A 19,480-nucleotide genomic window follows, 5' to 3' on the forward strand; every position below is an offset into this window, starting at 1 on the left:
TTCCCCATACAGGAGCTGCTCCGTAACTGTTCATCCATGCTGCTGCTCTCTGTGCTTGCTGCCCTCTTCTCTTTCAATGGGAGAATCAGAACTGCAAATATACCCAAGACGTGGGCACACCATGGGTTTATACAGTGATGAAATGATGTTGTCTCATCTTTCCCGCTTCCGTCCTAAATCCTAACACCACGTTTCATTTATTTCACTGAGACCGAGCCCATGTTTTCTTAGAACTACCTTTTAAAAACAGTTGTCCTAGTACTATTTAAGCTTAGTTCTGAGATCAGGGTCTTTTTCTGGAAAATAAGCCCATTGTTACATACATCACCTTCTTAAATTAACTCTGAAACCCAGGGTAGCTGTAAAACATATAGGATCATCTCAATTTCACAACATCCTGGCTTACTTGGAAGTATTTCAGAAAAAGATCATTTAATTAAGAATGCTGGCAGCAGAAACCACCTCCAACAATAGCTAGGGTGATTAAGGCTGGAAAGAAAAGATGAAGCACATGGACATACCCTTCTCTAGTTACTTTTATGAACTATGGAGTCCAAAGACTACACGTGAAAGATTGTATTATCTCTCCTAATTAGAAGATGCTAAGATTCACTCTCTGCTTCTTTATCTGGGCTTAATTAGTGGCTCCAATACCTTTCTCATTTGTTCTGAAATGTCAAATGTGTAAATGTGTTTCTGAGCTGCTTGACAAACAGAAGCAAGGCAGACCAGAAATAAAAATTAATGAAAACCAGTGGTTTGATCTCAGGAATAATAAAACAGATCCCTTTTCTGCCCCATGAGAAAGGCACATGTGAGTGGGGAAATGAAAATATTCCTTTACATGCATGTGTGTGCACGTATAACTCTCAATGTCAAATTGAACCATGAGCTATTAACCTTTTTTCCTTGACACATTCATTTCACAGCAAAACTTATAATTTCCACTGCACAGAACTACTCTTGTGAAAACGTATTCCAGTGAGATGGGGACAGGGCAGGGGAAGATGTATGTAAAATTCCTGAAACGCTATAGCAACTCAGTATTTGTTGGGATTCCATTCAAAGAAGTCATATGAAGCCTTTGGGGAGCTGGCATGCAAACAGCTTCAGTTACGATGGTTTGTCATTCAACAAATCAGTCAGTATTAAAATAATATGATTACAGCTTTGAAGTGGCTTGCAAACATGTCTATTAGGATATATTGGTTATTAAGCAAAGAAATTTTGCTACTGATATTAGATCACATTAAAAATATTATCTCTTGCAGAACAAGATGTGAGGGAGAGAAAATGATTGGGGAAAAAAAATTATATGCGTGAATAACAAGTCTATAACCAGACTATAAAACAAACATGCCAGCTTCAAACAAAGAATTCCCTTGGCTGTTAACATACTAAATATTAAACACCTAGCTCACTTTAATCATTTGAATAAAACAAAACTATGGAGAATACTAGATCACAAGTTTTAATAGCAGGTCACTTAATTTTTAGGTTATTAATAACTTTAATCACTGCACACACCAAAGGCATAAAACACTTCCAAGGACAGCCCTTTAGGTAAAATACACAGATCAGGATTCAGTATGAACTTCAATATTTTAAAACATGAAGAAAACATAGTTCGGAAAGAATTTGGTTCTGACTTATATATGGGAATAATGGATGTCTCAGAAGTAACATGCCAAATTCTAAATAAGTGTTCAGAAACAGGAATCCCGTAAGGTACTATGGCACAGAAAATTAATAAAATAGAAAATAGAGGCCAGGTATCTATAAGCTTGCAAGCGGTCACTGTTAAAGCAAAAGTTCTCTCGTGATGGCAAACACTAGCTGTTCATCTACCTACCTTTACTTCCAAAATTATAAAAGGTCAGGTAAAAAGAATTGAGTTTGTGCAATCAGAAAGTTACAAAAATTAAAAAAAAAAGGGGGGGGGTGTTAAGTGTACCTTTCCTTTTTAAAATTAGGTACATGAGACTAGAAAGGACCACCTGCATCTTCTATCTCAGGCATCACTTCATCCAATTATTCCACAAACTTACTGGATTTCACCTTAGAAGAACCTCCTTCTTTGGAAGCCTCCTTTTTCTGAGTCTGGTTGTCCTAAAAATTTAGAAACTTTTTTCTTCCTATTTCCAGCCCCAATTTATTCATAGCAAATTGAATCATACCATTCCTTCACGTAATAGCATACAAGTGTGATCTTGATAAAATTCAAACCAACATGTCACAGCTTCCCATATTTTCACCAAATAGTTCATTCAACCCTAAAATCTTGTTCCTACATGCTGGAGTTAAAAGTTCAACTCAATGACTGCAACAGATGTCTACCCACATCCTTAAACAGACAACTGACTTGCCTGGTGCTGCCATGGAAGTCTACAGATGCCTGACACAACACTGGAACTTTAAATATACAAGAGCCTACATTTCCAATCCAAGGCAAGTGACTTTTACATAGATTTCACAATTAAAGTATTTGTGTAAGTAAAGAAGTGGGAAACTGACAGCTAATACAGCTATTCCAAGATCATCTTGTTTTTAGAGGTCTTTTGCCCACATTTCTTTTTCCTCTAGTTACTATTATTATTATTATTATTATTATTATTATTATTATTATTATTATTATGTCTTTCCCAATGATGTTAAAAACTGAGAAAATGAAGCAATTCATTCCATGCAGGGGAAAAAGGGTCAGAGCTTGCAGCCACTTCCACAAGTTTAAAAGGCTATGACCTTGGCTAATAATATTTTTAATTTCTATGATGTTTTTGACTCTGACTACAATTTTCACATCTACATAAATATATACATACACATATATACATGCCTAGCTATATTTTTATACGCACAGACTTGTATAAGCCAAACCTTGCCATTTTTACATCATTTTATGAAGTAGCTCAGAGCTCATCCAAATGTATCCAAATGTAACAGATTTTATTGGCAACAACTGCATACAGCCATGAAAAGGCTTAACTTGCGCTACACAAAATGAGTATACTTTTTCCTGGTGAAGATGCATGGTTGCATCATATAGTTCAACTTCTTTGATTTTATGACTGGAATCTCTCTACCCTGCCCACAGGCAACCTTAAAAACTTGTACTCCCAGCTCCCAAAAGACACGCTCATCAAGTTGTCAGATTAATACTTTACTCACCAATGCTACTCAGAGAACTGCTGCTTTCAGAATCAGAAGGCATTATGGACAGCACACTGTAAGTAGACCCTAAAATTAGAAAAATAAAGACGGTATTATTTTTTTTTTCTTTTCCTCTCCCCAAATCAAGCTGACCATTAATTTTCTTGATACTGTAGATGACAAACACACTAAATTAAAGACAACACGTCACTAATGCATAAAAATCTAATAGGAAAACTATAATTTGTAAATGAACATCACACTGCGCTGAGTGGGAAATCATTTTGAATGAAATGGTAAAAACGAGTTCAGTAAAATACTAAAATGATACAATGGTTATTTCAGATACACTGAAAACAGAGTTTCAACTCTACATTATGAAGCTTATGAGTGATATCTGTGACCACAGTCAGAATCTATTTTGGTTTCTTACCTTTTTACATGTACCAGCTCCTATTTCATTGTGTAACCGATACGTATTTTTATCCTCAAACTTCCTTCAGACTTAGAAATTCCATTTCACTGGTAAATAAATTTTGCTTGCATCCATTTGCAACTTTCAATACCCGACCTTAAAAGCATCTGCTGTTGCTGTCGCTATCGTCAGCAAGTTTTTTCACTTATTAATAGATCAATAGACAGAGGCGCCTTTTGTTTTAGTTATTTTAGAAGTATGCTACATTTTTACTTACCAGAAGAACTAGAAAAACAGGTCCTACTTCAAAACCTTACAAACTAAACAGCTCCACCATCCCTCACAAACAGGATAAACATGTCACAGTAAAGACTGGGAGCGATTATGTGCAAAAGCCATTTGAAATCTGGTCCATTTTCAGCACTAGCCAGGATGCGAGACCCCTCTTCACAACAGCCAAGCCCAAAGACAGTTTCAATACTTTTAGAAGCTGCCTTTCCTATAGTCCTCCTTCTTATATTTCAATATTTGTTTCTTCCAGTCTCTTTGAAATTAAGAAATAAAAGCTGAGAAGCAGCATGAGATTAAACGCATGGATCTACCTTTGAAATGGATTAAAGAAAGGACAGGCTAGGAAATAAGAAAGAAATCCTAGTTTTTGCTCATCTCCTCTGCTTCTTACTAGGAAAAGACATGACATCTGTAACCACCATGGTGTTAGATGAAGGAAAGACAAGATGTGATAAAATAAGCTTACTAACAACACAAGCAATATCAGCAAAGTGAATTAAAAAAAAAAAAAGCAAACACACTTAGGGCCTGATCTTCAGCTAGTAAAAGTGACACGGACCCCGGCTTTAATGGGATGTGTTTGTTTATCTTTACAAAGAATGAGGCTCCTACATTTGATACAAGGAGTGATGTCTAGGCAAAAGCAAACTTAAACAAGTATTTGAATGTAAGGAAAACTCCCTCCAAGCAAATCCTCCAGTTTTATTAGCAGAAAATAAGTACCAGGAGAGGAACTGAATCTTGAAGTACACTGTTTAACCTGACAAATCCCTGTGAAAAATTATTCAGAATATATTGGTTACAAATAATTCTAGTTGATTGTATGGGATGTAAGTTTTTTGTTTTGTTCTGATTTTTAAATAAAACACATGACAAGCATGTCACTGATGCACCGGCTTCAGAAAAACAAACAAACAAACAAACAAAAAAAACACCAACCTGCTGCATATTTTTGCTTCCATTTCAAACATTTTCACATAAGAATTTAAGCTGTGTTCCTATTTCATTAAAGCTTATTAAAAGCAAAATAATTTCTGCATTAATTAAAATCATCCTCTTTGCATATTCTAAACTTGTATGACTCACAGTATTTTGTTGTAGTCTGGACTAGGATTAGAATCACAGGGGAAGCTGAAAAAACTAGATTAATATATTAAACAAAGTAGGACATCTTTATGACAATGTGCACCAAGATTGTATCAAAACTGCATGGGACTCAAACACAATAAAATCTTGTGCCATGAAATGAAACTTCGTTATACGTGGCAATTTGAGGCAAAATTGCCAAGTTCCTCTGAAAGATTGCATAGGAGTCCCATACCTAAACAAATTTTTACTGATTGTTAGCTGCTTTCAGTTCTTTTTAAGAGCGGAGAAAGAAAAGACTCAAAATCTCATCATCTTAGCTAATCTTGCTTTTATTTATCTTCAAGAAGCACTGATCCTCTCTGTCTTCTCTTCCTGTGTTACAAGCCAGAGACAGGTCTTAAAATGAGTTAAATTCTGCTCTCTGGAATAGATAGAAAAGTTTTGTGAAGCTGACTTCATCAATGGAGACATATGACTCTCCCCAGCAATATTCTTAAAACACTAGCTCAGATTTCTAAATGCAAGATCCAGTATGCATGGCATGTTCTCACAAGAAAATGTACAATTGTGAAGAGGGGAGGAATCATCTGACCCATTCATAATTCCTCACTTCTAACAAAAACAAACAAACAAAAAAAATCTAGTGGCATTTGTTTGGCTTCCAAGGCTGTTTGTGGGTATGTTTGGTTTTGGTTTGTTTTTAAACTACACAGGATATGAGTCCCTTAGCTGTAACACAAGCCACTTTTGTCATCAGAAGCAGTATCAGTAAGCACCAGAAACAACAACCAGAGGACTCTACATAGCTTTCACAATATTAAAATTCTTTTTTAGGTACTGAACTGACACACATCCATGTATTCAATTCAGGCTAAAGTATCACAGAATCATAGAATCGTTTAGGTTGGAAAAGACCCTTAAGACCATTAAGTCCAACCGTTAACCTAGCACTGCCAAGTCCACCACTAAACCATGTTCCTGAGCATCACATCTACAGGTCTTTTAAACATGTCCAGGGATGGGGACTCAGCCACTTCCCTGGGCAGCCTGTTCCAGTGCCTGACGACCCTTTCAGTGAAGAGGTTTTTCCTAATATCCAATCTAAACCTCTCCTGGCACAACTTGAGGCTGTTTCCTCTTGGCCTATCGCTTGTTACTTGGCAGAAGAGACTGACCCCCACCTCACTACAACCTCCTTTCAGGTACTTGTAGGGAGTGATAAGGACTCCCCTCAGCTTCCTTTTCTCCAGGCTAAACAACTCCAGGTCCCTGGGGTTGCATCGTACTTGCCGTATTCTGCTGGATCAAACTAGCAATACCTCAGTAGTTCCTGAAAACGCTCCAAGACAGAATCCCCCCACTCTATAGGATGCCTCCTCACATAAATGAAAACACTCAATCATCCCAACAGGAATTCACGTACAGGCAAAAAGGCAAAGAAAAAGGCACAGTCTAGTTACTATAACCAAAGGCACTAGAACACCCTGTTTATTCATGAGCTACACAACCATGGTATTTTAAGAAATTCGTTGCAAAACCATCCCCCCCACACACCTTGCTAAGCAATTTTCCACTTTATTTCAAATTCTTAAAACTTTCTGACTGTCCATCTTGCCAAATTACACAAAAAATAAGATCAGAACCCTAAACCCAACAAGAAGCCATGACTAATTTTTCAGGTTAATGTTGAAAGTGCTTCACACCTAGGGGTTCACGTGCCTCTCACCATAATTTTCCAAATATTTGTCTATTATATTTTTCCACTAGTATTCACCTCGCGTGCCGAAGTCCCTCAGTACAAAAACTTGCTACATTCCATTTCTATTCACTGACTCACAACAATTGCTGACATATTCTTTAAGTTCAAAATTACAACTTGAAATGACAGGATTCTGAGAAACACAGTAGATACTACTCATACTTAATTAAAAAAAAGTGACCTCACATTCATACAGAGAGGAAAAAGAGCATAAGCATCCTGTCTTTGCATGGCAGACTTGCTTTTGGGGCACTTCTTTTTGCTCATCCAGCTTTAAGCTTTGGATCGGTTCCTGACTGTATTAAACAGCTTTGGCAGAACAGAGAGATTTACAAACTACTATAGTATATACTTGAGAATCTTAAGAATCCCATTTCCTTCTATTTTCAACAATTAGAGCAAGTCAAATTTCCTTAAGTTATTACTGTCTTTGTTAGTCAGATGACAGGAAGGCCACTTAAAAACTTGCAAGTTCAGGAAAGGAACTAGTTGCTTAACTGTTGAAGCCACCTCTAGGGACAGCAGAGGAACTGGCTTCTGGTTTGCCTCCGTCTTTTGCACAATGTCCACAAAGAAACAGTGATATATATTTTCCTTGTTAAGAAAGGCAATGATGGTGGAGGGGAAAGAAGGGGAAAAAATAAAAATTAAAACAAACAAACAAAAAAATACAACCAAAAAAACCGAGTTACATGTCCTAAGAAGACACCAACTGTCTAACCAAGCAATTTCCTCATTAGCAATGCCAAATTTAGACTGATGGAATTAAGTTATTAGCACAAAATTAAAACAGAATGTTCTCTCTTCTGTCTTTCTAACTTTTGAATTGTAAAACACCACGTAACACTGGGCATCACCTGTATTTTAAGGAGAGACTAAAAAAAGACAAGCCAGCTAATCTCAAAGTAAAGCCTCTAAAACAAGCTTGCACTTTGTACCTTCTGTAGGAAAGCAGCACAAAGGATCAAGTAAAATTTCTGCTAGGACTAAATGCTAAATTATTGAATTACTTCTTAGAAAAACACACTGTGTTCCAGTTTCATTATGCAGAGATAAGCTGAATGTCAGGATTGCCATGGCTGTGTAGAACCTTCTCATCCTCCTCCATACGCATACATACACAGGCTCTGCTCATGGCTCTAAAGCACAGTATACGCAAGGGGACTGCAGTGGCAAAATAAGATACAGGGACTCAGCTTTCCAAAATTCATTGCACATATGCTTTCAATTCATTAATATTTTTTTTTTTCAAAATATATATTTTACTCCCAAATATTTACAAAATTATATTTCTAATTCAACTGAAAGAAGGCTATTTCATCTTCCAAAATTTGCTATATTAACTAAATGACTGTGTAGGAATAAGAATAATTACTCCCTCAAATACACACCTTCAGCACAGGGCCAAAGAGGCAGGTATACTGAACCTGTATGTGTGAAGAACCAGGGTTTAATTCAAGGAGCATTAGGTGTTTCATCCCACAAGATAGGGAGTGCCCTGGTCTTAGCTGCACAGCTCTTGGCACGTCACCCATCTTTAAGGATTGCATTATGATCTGCAGTATAGATGACTCCTAAATTAAGCATGTTTCCTAACTAGGAACACTTAGCTCATTGTAGAACTGAGCCTAGAAGGAGCACTTTGCCAGCACGAATTTCTTTTGCTACACCTCTGCTTTTCAGGATGACACGAAACAACTCTCCATGCTCCCCTGCTGTGAATTTCCATTGTTAATTAAACTCTGCTCTTCCTCCCTCCTCCCTTCCCAGAGCAGTGACTGCCAGCTGATTCAACTTCTTGTCAGCAAATAATTTTTCTGATGGAGGTCCAACGCACCGGATGAGGGGGCAAGCACGACAAACATTTGTTTATCCACATCTCCGTGCACCAAACCAAACTGACTTTGGCAGGACTCCTACTTGCTGTGGGGGAGCGAAAAAGTTTTATTAAAACTGGAAGTGACCCAGATTACAATGTTCCCATTGCCTTTACAACAAACAAAACTGCCCAAGGAGCTTAAGATCACATGGATCTGCCATGCTCTATCTCTGAGGCTATTCTTTTCTTGGCAGCCTGTGCAGCCAGGTTTACCAGAAACCATATGACAGTCATTTCTTGCAAGTTGTGTGATGTTCAGACACTGAATTCTGACTTCACACAAAACCTTCAATTAAGTATTTGCTTCCATCCATGTCATATTTATTTCAGATGTTTCACATTCATTTACCTTTAAGGATATGAGTAACTCCAAGAACAAAGGTACAAACTCAGCAGCAAAGGTAAAATAGTAGCAGAGGTCATATCAGCAAAACTTTGCTGTCTCTTCCCCCATCTGCTTTTAAACATGGCTTTACTACTTATTCTGCACACCCACAGGTCCTTAATACTGTGCTCTGCATCATAAAATCCCTTATTTTTAGGACACCATGAAAACGAAATTAACATTAAACAGCCTTATAAATAATCAAGCAGCTAAAAATTTACAATTTCTATTTCCCAAACGCCTCAGTCTATAACAGTTTCACAGCGACAGTGAGGGTCAAAAAGTTTATTTTCCTTTTACAATGGAGAAAACTTTTTACAACAACCTATTTATGAAATATTAAGATTTAATATTAAAAGTGTGGGTTTGGGAAAGATAGATACTTTAGTGCTTAAGCCATCTTTCCATTCTAAGTGATTAAGAATAAACTCCTAAGGACAGAACATTTCATACAAGAACAAGGACTTTGGCACCTTTCTCTGTAACATTTAGTGAAAACCAGCACTGGTGACAGAATAACAAGTCAGGCTGATTCTGATTTAATTTGACAATTTCTGTGTAGGTTTAGATTCAGAAAAGTTAAGTAACCTGCCAGAGACATCAGTAAAGAAGCCCAGAGTTCAGATGCTTAAGTTCCTAGTTGTCAGTCATACAAGTCAAGTACAGCATTTGATCTTCAGCTGTTAAAAACAACACAAGACATAAATATCTGTAAAATTCCTATTTTCTTAGCAACATCTGTTCAAAACACTTCATAGTAGAAAAAACCCACAGACTGATATTTCTAAATATGCATTCCTAAGTGTACCCTCTCTAGCAACATCTACACTCATTGCTACAGATACTTTTTTCTTTAGCCAGGAAGCAATACAGTGAGTTACACTGCAAAGAATTTACAACCTATCTTTAAGAGACATCTAAGTCACTGGACCATTGTTGTGCATCTTACTACAATGTGAATTATGAAAGGAAGCAGACAGTGGTGCCTTCAACAAAACAAGCGGAAGAGTGGCAGTGAGAAAGATAAGAGGAAAGAGTAAGAGACAAGAAAACAAGGTAGCTCATTTTTCTACATTATCACTTTATCATTAGGATACACTTGTTGCTGTCCACGTACTTTATTAATGTTCTTTGTTTTTGTTTACTGCATTCTGAGCATCGGGTGAAATCATCCTCTTTTCACATAAAGAAGCACAGAAAAGATTAAAAATCTTTACAGATCTGAATTTGCATAGCTTGATTCACAAAACACATATTATGACAGTGCTTCAGCTGACAGCATTCAAGCTATCTTCCCGTGGCCAGGATGTTCTATAATGCCTTAAAGAGGTGAGACAGAAGCAATTTTTAAGAGCCAAATTACTGTGAAGTTTTATTAGCAGGATAGAAGCTATTACCAACTAGTAACTGGAAGCAAAGAGGTACAAAAACTTATGACTGCTTAAAAAATGAACAAAACCACCCCCAAGTATAGCAGATCAGCTAGAAATAATGCCCCATGCTACCTTCCAATCTTTCGTTTCTTTCTTCGCAATTTATAAAATTACTAATTTAATCTCTTGCACTCTGTGAAACCACATCAGAAGTGATTAAATATATCTGCTGGAGCAGTAGGACCAAAGATGCAACCATAATTGCTGCTGCTATTACTTATTCAAAAAGTCCTACAGCAATTCAGGTTCTGAACCAGAAACAACCGCTTTAACCTTTGTCTTCTTGCTTTTTGACTGGGATGGCTTTTAACTCTACTTTAGTGAGTGCATTTTGTCTTGACAAGTCATTTGTCTCCAACACTCCATTTCAGTCGAGGAGAACTGCAACAGCAAATGACCATGCCCTCCTCTTAGAGCCCTGAATTTCCATTAGGTAGTGCAGCGAGATGGGTGATGACTTTTCAACAGTTATTTTAAGACTAACAGCAACATACCTAGCTACCGTTAAAATATCAGCATGCAAACTTATATTACTCAGATTCTGGCAAAAGAACAACTTTCAGTTTGTAGAGCTGCACGCACTGCCTTCACTGTTAACTTTCTTACAAGAGAAATGCATATTTTTGTAGGCTGACAGTCAAAAGGCAAAGAAAAGAATAATTATCTCCAGATTATTTAACCTCAGTATTTAGTACAAATAGGAAAAAGCTGCATTTAAAGCCAAGTCTTAGTAAAACTGCAATGCAGGGAGGTGAAACAAATTGTCACATATTTCAGCTCATGTGGATTATACAGGTGGGCCTTGCGTTATCATCAATGCAGGAGTGCTGTCTTCTGTTCTACAAGCATGATGTGGTATTACAGCTGACTACCTTATCAAATATAGAAATCGTTTTTATGACTTATTTTTAATATAGCTGCTTTAACAACGCCAGTTAACCTATTCTGGGAAAACCCATCTCTGTTCCACTGGTAAAAAGCCCAGTGTATCCATTAATTTTTTCTTGCTTCTAGCCACCAGGAACATTACATTTGTTTGCCGGATTATGTATGATAAGCCAAAGGCAAAAACAAAACAAAACAAAAAAGAGAAAACATAATAGCATTTTATTTTTTTAACAAGCTTCCTGCAGTCTCAAACTCTGTTTCTCTTCCAGTTATCTTCTTAATCTATATTACTCACTAAATTATATATAAGAGGATATAATTAATTGTGTTTATTAAGGTAGAAAGATGTAAATTTTCATTAAACCTCCCAGATTACTAAAATGCACTAGAGGATGTTCACCAATCCCTTTCCCTTTAGCAAAGGAAATCAGATAACCTAGGGCCTAAATCCCCTTAGCAAGCACGTGCTCCTTCAGTACTCCATCTGCACAGTGTCCAGCAAAACAGCATGCTGACCAGTCACTGGATGTGCTGAAGGGTCTAAGGCTTCTTCAGTTGGGCAGTGCAGTGATAGCAGTCACCAGAAAGCAGCAGGCCCTCATGGGCCCACATCATCTTGAGTACTGTGCTCTTTGTCCCTACAGCCATCGATGAGACGCCATCTCCAACAGGCAGCAGCTACAGATTCCTCTTCTGGTACACACATGGCGGTGAGAGGGCATCGGCATACCACCCGTCTACTCCACCCAGGGAGCATCTGCAAACTTCACTTTTTTGTTCTCTGTATCAGTGCTCAAAGTGCATCCCAACTCTGCCTACCCTCACACCTAGCCTGGTCCCATTTGGTCCCAGCTGCCTATTCCTCAACACTGTCCGAATAGATTGTGGTAACTCAGACCCATCTATTTCTGAAAAGTTTCTTATCTGCCCTGTATCTAGATAATGTCATCTGTCAGACATTTAGAAAATGTCATTTTCAAGGCCACTATTCAGTCTTTCTCGTCCATTTTCTGAGTTTTACTGCCAAGTATAGGGCAAATAAGAAGTTAAGGAATTGTCCAAATACATTGCTTTTGCTATGAATGGTCTCTATCCACAGGAACTCACACTTCAAACCTGCTGAACCTGATACTGACTACTAGAGCTCTTCTGGGCCATAAATGCATGGTATGTGAAGAGCTAACTGGGCGGCTCCAGACACCAACACTGAAGAAGCAGAGATGCAATCTGGGTTCCTCCTCGACCATGGCTGAAGGCTGGTATTACTCACAAGAACTGGAGAAAAAAAGGTGAACTGGGAAATAGGACAGGTTATCCAGAAAAGCCCACCCCAACCCCATCTAATGCTGGGGTACAAAATTTTTGAGAACATGAAGTTGAGAGGTGAGTGACAATTCTTAAAAATAAGGAAATATTTATGCATTCATTTTTATTCTGGAGGAAATAGGGAGAGACAGATGATGCACCAAGTCACATGTCATTATTTGGGCTGGGAACAGACACCTCCTAGAACATCCCTCCCTTTCATTAAGCTTTGATAGAAATAGTATTCCTGAATAGTATTCCATCTCCTTGCTAGCTTCTTTTAACTCCAAATAATAATATATTCACATCTATTTTTCCTAGCATGCTAACCAGTTCTTAAAAAGTTTGAAGACAGACTTGTTGGTTGCCCATTTTATTATGCAGCACTCTTCCAGGGAAAGCTCACTTTGCAAAGCTATTTCCATATCTGGAGGCAATTCTTTACATCAAGATATATTCCAGAAGTTTTGCAAGTAATCTGACTGAGATTTCTGAAGGATGACACCATCTGCCATTTGCAACTGACCCTAGAAGATTCAGAGCGAAAGGAAATTATGTTCAGAAAATACCCACACGCTACACAGTCAAAAGCAAGAAACTGTAGTGGGATGAAGGTGGTAAATACTAGATTCCTACAAATTCATTCTCAATCAGCAATAGTCGTCTTACTAAATTTGCAATGGTGACAATTAAGAAATTCAAACTTCATTTAGTTTGCACAGATATACACAGAGCTTTGTAGCATATTATTTCATCAAGTAATTGTACAGTCAAGTAATATGAATGGCAAAATAAAATTTAAAAAATAGCATTATTAACCCTACAACTAAATGCTATATTTAAAATTTAATTTAAATTTTGGAATTAAATCAAAGTAACCACCTCATTATGTTTGTAAAGAGGCCATGCCATAAAAAACCCTACATGGAAGAACAAAGGAAAAAGCAACTACAGGTATTTAAAACTGCAGACACTAACATTCAAAAGACTAGAAATCTACCAGGTAACAAGGAAAGCAAGCATTAATTCTGCAAGATTAGCCTCTTAACGCATCCAGTCCTTTCATTAACTCACTGTACCTTGCAACCAGGTATTTCCTCTGCAGAAGCAGCTGGGGGCATGCCTGGAACTGCGGGTGATGAGAGCGTCCATCACGTGCCCAACCCGAGCTTTTTTCTAGCAATTCAAACTTTGCCCATAACAAACAAGCATTATGGTTCAAACTGGTTTTTTTTAGGACAAGTCATCAAGCACACACATGCACCTACATCCATCCATAAACGAAGTCTAAATATAAGAACTGATCTGCCTCGATGATAATGGTACAGTTAAAGCCACATAGCCTTCTCACTCTGCAGAGACTTTTAAACAAGGACAAAGGGGTTTAGCATAGTTCTAGCTTACTCCTGTACAGCAGAATTAGGCACACAAGGAAGAAAGCACCTCAACGCAAACATAACCACAATCACACCAAGGAGTTGTGCTATTTACAGCTCAGGAAAGAAAAAGGCCGCGCTTAGGCCAGTCCTTTGTGATTCCAAGCAGAGGAGTAACATATCAAAGTCCAAAGGCTTTTTCCCCTCTCCCCGTACTCTCTACCTTATCTAAACTCACCCGTGTACAATTTATTCTCATAAAGCTATCTTCTCTGAATATTCTTCTGATTTCTACAGCCCTAGCATACTGACAAGGACCAAACTTCCCTTTCTAACAAGAAACAAAACTAAGTAGTTGGAACACTTCTCAAAAAGCAGCCCCTGTTACTATTGAAGAACTAAACCAGCAACTGATTGAAGAAATTATGGTTACACAATATCTCCTCATATGTTGCTCTCCATATTAAATGCTATAAATAATAACTAATTAGGAAAACTTACGAGCCTGTTGTTTCTAGCCTGAATTCCCCATTTTCCTGCAACTTACAAACCAGTTCAGGTCTACTGCTTATAAGGATTGCAAGAGCTGTATCAGTGCAATCATCCAAACTCGGACTACGTGGGAGACAATACACCACACACCTCCTTTGAAATTCAAGTGGCATTATGAGATTTGACTCTTTCAAACCATGCACCTCTAGAAAAAATGATTCATGTTACTTGGTATGAAACCTGGCATAGTGCTCAAGTAACCTCCTTTCAACCTTGAAAGGAGATGCATATTCCCCAACTAAGCCCTAAAAAATGAATTCTCCTTATATTGCTCTTCGTAGTGTGCTTCAATATTCAGCCTCTAAGTATCCCTGCTTCAGGAAAAACAACAGAAAAAAAGTCCCGAGATGGTTTCATTAAGGTATGTCAGAGAAGGGCTTTAAATTCAACTTTGTTGTGTCGTTACAATGGAAAAAACTACACGCACTTTCATATAGAAGAGGGCCCGTATCCAAGCTTCTTCTGTCCTTCTGTTTACAGTGATTGTTACTTCAAATGGTAATAGAAAAGATATATCTAAGCTAAATCGTTTAATCTAAAGATTTCTTGTCTCCTTGGCAAGTTTATTTTTTCCCCAACACTCTACTTCATTTAAGAAAGCAAAAGTAAGGAAGAATAAAACATACAGCTTTTTTTCCCCTCCTAGAGCTGTAAAGCAGGAAATCCCGCTGCCAGCAGTGATGCCATATTAAATACATACATATTTATTCTGTAAGCACAGAGTCCAAGGCTCTGCTCAGTAAGAGAGATATAAGTCCCTGTTACCTACAGACATCAGGCCTAAGTCCTCTTCAGGACATTTGCAATTACAGGAAGGTCATCAGAACTGCGTGAATGCTACTAGCACACAGCGACTGCTGCAGACAAAAGAAATGTTGAATCCATGGCAAAGTGACTGAGACCCCTCTCTAAAACCAGACAAATGGGAGCAAATATTCTGTGTGCGTCTATACAGAATCTTTCAAGAAATGTGTAAGTTTTCACAAAGGTAATAGCTTAACTAGACAACTTTTGAAAGCGCCAAGCACCAATATGACCTCAGAAGAGGGGGTGGAGAAGGTAACGATATCAATTAAGAATATATTTGAACCATAGACTGTACCTTTTCAGAAGGCAAACACACAGATACAAAAAAGAAACCACACCTACGCCCTCATTTAAACAACTCAATTAAGTATGTCCTTAAGTGCTCTGCTGTACTGAGTGATTATTACAGAAGTCTATTATCTATGAACTATTTACAAAAATAATTTGTTGCAGAAATCCCCAGGGGTAAACTTCATGCCTCTTCTGGTTACAGCTGCACCACCCACAGGAACTTTTCATCCCTCACCAAAGGTAACCTTCGGCTGTGATGATGGCAGCAACAGGCTGATAACCTCCTCCACTGGCACAGGCACCGCCAGCGCCTGCGTGAGCAGACCTCTCCCTGACACATGCAGGGAATAACACAGCAAAATGTTGCTTAAGCTTCCTAATGTCAAAAGTAACACGTGTAACTAAATACAACAAAAAGCCACCTTCCCCCACGTACCAGGGAGCTCATGCATACAAATGCTCACTCCACCTGGGAGCTAAGACCAGAGAATGCTGGAAAAAAAAAGGAACTCATCTGGAAGCAATTATGGAACACATTCCTCTCTCCCCCTTTTTGCCTCTTCTCTGCAGGACACGACTGCTGCTACTTTTCCTTCTCTCACAGTCATGGCAGGGCAAGGAGGAGACAGTGTCCTCAGCCTCTGCTGTGGCTTGACAGCGCAGCAAGGCAGCCCTGAATGGCCACACAGTGCTTTGTATTGCTGAAGGAGTTTGCTTGCTTAGACACAGATATTCCTAGGGGCTCCTTCTTCCAGCTTCATCTTTGACACAATGCCTTGATGACAGACCCTGTTTGGAGACTCAATCCATTTTAGAGTCTAGAGAGGATTTTTCCTACATAGCAAGGGTATCAACATGCTAGATGGGCCTTTTAGCCTTTTTGAGATTATTATTTCGGGAGAAAGCAACTGCAACTGCTGCAACTCTAGCAAGTCACAGAGTGGCTAATGACTTTAAAATGGCTTAGCTATGACCTTTTAAGCCAATAGGTCTGGGTTACCAAGCAAGCAACTTCAGTGAGCATACAAAGAATAACTGGGAACTTGAGTTACTAGTGACAGCCAGGCAGATCTCAGCAATGGGAGGATTTTTATAAAGCCAAATATTCACCATAAGATCAATTATAAGGAAGAAAAAAATGCCTGCAATACAGGCAGCCAAATGCTATCAGCTCCATCAATCCTGGAAGAAGTTTTAAAGCTTATTGCACTGATGATATATCTTCAAAAGACTGAAATCACACTCTTACCAGGAAGCAGTAGCATTAGCATCACACGACAGCACACACTGAGCTTAATGGAGCGCAGCAGACCTCCCTGGAGTCTGCAGAAGAGGCGCAGGCTAAAAATTCAGCAAATGCACTCAATGTCCAGCATGCTACTCCAAATGCAAATACAATGCCCTGGTCCACTAAGACAGTGACAGGAGAGAAGACAAAACAAAACAACACTACAACACTGAAGAAGTAGAACATGGCATATTGGACAGCACGAGTCAGAGCTGTTGAGGGGAGAAAGAGCAGCCTCCCACCCGAGAGGGGTAACTGAGCCAATGAACGAGTCAAGACCTGTCCCACTTGGAAAGTCACCTGCCTGTCACAGAGCTGTGGTTTCCCCTCCACCTTCCCTCACCTACATCTCTGAGTAGAGGAGCAGATGAGGACGCTGCCTCCCCATCAGCACCACTTGTCAGGTGTGAAGGTTGAGTGAGGACAGCTTTAACATTCAGGTTCACCTACCAGTGCCAGCACAGACGTGCCTTAAATAAGCATGCCAGGTGGTCTGTTGTAGCAGATAGACTGTGTAACACTTTCCAACCTCTTCATTTAACCATATAAACATCCACATTTTACTGTTCCCATATCAGCAACAGAAAAGGCAGTAAAAATTGTGCCTCCATAGTTAGCCTTGAAACAGGCTTTGTTGTGTAGGCTTAACGGCAGGCTTTGACATTTCTTCTCCACTTCAAGCCTCCAGTGAACCAGCCTTCTTTAGGTCTTCCTCCCTGAACAGGTTCTGAAGATACTGGGGATGTTCCTAAAGGAGATGGTGTCACTGAGAGCAGCTGCCATCAGGATCAAGAGTTTCATTTTGTTTTGCATTTCAGCAGTAGCCATGAGAGCAGTAGTGAGGTCAAGGGTGTGCAGGGGACAGAAACAGCAAGAGAACAGCAGTGCGTTTTTAAAAAAAAAAAGAAAGAAAGAAAGAAAAGAAGGGGGTGGGGAGAAACATCTATTGCATCCACTGTTTTCCTCACATACACACTGCTTTCAGTATGAAACACTGACATACAGTTAAGCACTGATTAAATCATAATCAAAACTGTGCAATTCCTATACAGTAAGAAAAGGCTTCCCCCCCAAAAAACCAAAAAGACCCAAACTGAGATGAATTAGCATGCTACTGTACCCAGAACCACCAAATGTTTGAAACACATTACAACAAAGACCAAATTCAACTGGTCTGTAATATGAAAAAGAGCTTAGGAAATGACTATACAAAGACAGGTTGAGATGGATCACTGTTGAGAAGCATAGGATTAAAATCTACCCTGTCATGATCTACAGCAATTTTTGATACTGCAACTCTTTTCTGCAAGACATTTTCACCATTTTTTACTTATTCTCACATAGTACTGCATCATCTCCTGTTGTTACAGAAGTATTTTTATTCTATATTTCCATTAGATAAGTCAAGAATATTCAAGATATTCAAACTACAAACAACTAGGTTACATTCAATTACAATTTTTTTACATCCATGTGTTGCAGGATTTTAATGTTAAGAATACATGGTTGAAAAAAATAGGAAGTTTAATTATGTAAACTTAAGTATGTAAAAGCAAATAGACAATCAGAGCTCAAGTCAACAGTTCCAGCTTTTCTAATCATGCTGTAAATCCCAAGTTCCTCAAGGGAAATACTATATCTTCTCTCTGCTTGGGTAATATCTTCCAAAAATTAACATTTTGAGTACATTAGAAGATTTGTCAGAAACAGGTGTGAATTTTAGTTTTGATTCATTAGGAAGTGGTTCACATTTCAAAATCCACAATGCAACAAATCCCAAAAGGGTTTTAATTTGTATGAAAGCATATAACCATCTCTTTTCTTTCATAAATAACGTCAGTGGAAAACTTCAGAGAAAACTTAAATTCTTCAACTGTAAAGAAGGTTGATAGCATGTAGCTCTCTAAATCATTGCTTTCCCTTCCTGCGCTACACTTTATCCTGCTCGGAAAACAAATCCTGCAACTTCTCTACTTGAAGGGCTAAATTTGCTTTATAATTAGTGATGCTTATGCTGATTCTGTTTTACTTAAAATGCAGAGAACCTCCAGGAATATTTAATAAATCAGGACTTAGAAAAAAATTAACTGCACAGAATGGAGATAATTGAAAAAAATGAGGGAAAAGAAATCCAAGCTACTGCAGAGATCCCTGAAAGCAAAAAATGAAAATTTGTTTCCAACCAGAGGAAATATTTAAGTCTTTATAGACTTTCAGATAGGTCCAGACTTTTTTGATCAAGGGCAAAGTCAGATAACCTACACGCTACTATCTTCAGTATGAGGACAATGGATAAAACACTGAGATTTAATCTGGAGAGCACTCTTATTTTTTAGGACGTTCTCTGTATGCATCATCCAGTAATCTATCCTGACAGGTGTGAGATTGGTCATATTAATTTATTTTTCAGTTTCATAAAGTATGCTTTTCTCCATTCCCTAGACAAATTATCAGAGGGAAGGGACTCAATGTACAAATGTAAATTAACACTTGGGAAAACAAACAAACAAAACCCCACACAAACCCTCTCCACCCACCTAATTAGAGTTGCCTATCACAGTCCCCTGCACTA

General features: G+C 38.3%; 1 protein-coding gene across 1 annotated transcript in view; it reads right to left on the reverse strand.

Annotated features, from left to right (window-relative positions):
• DLG5 (discs large MAGUK scaffold protein 5) overlaps positions 1-19,480 on the reverse strand; it is a gene marked incomplete at both ends in the record, with an annotated part of 109,637 nt that overhangs the window by 64,580 nt on the left and 25,577 nt on the right. Inside the window, one exon of the mRNA XM_082308811.1 lies at positions 3,169-3,237. Within this exon, the coding sequence (XP_082164937.1) occupies positions 3,169-3,237 (69 nt within the window). The remainder of the gene's footprint in view (positions 1-3,168; positions 3,238-19,480) is intronic.

This window comes from Platalea leucorodia (assembly GCF_965183815.1).
Source record: "Platalea leucorodia genome assembly, chromosome: 4".
Lineage (NCBI taxonomy): Eukaryota > Metazoa > Chordata > Aves > Pelecaniformes > Threskiornithidae > Platalea > Platalea leucorodia.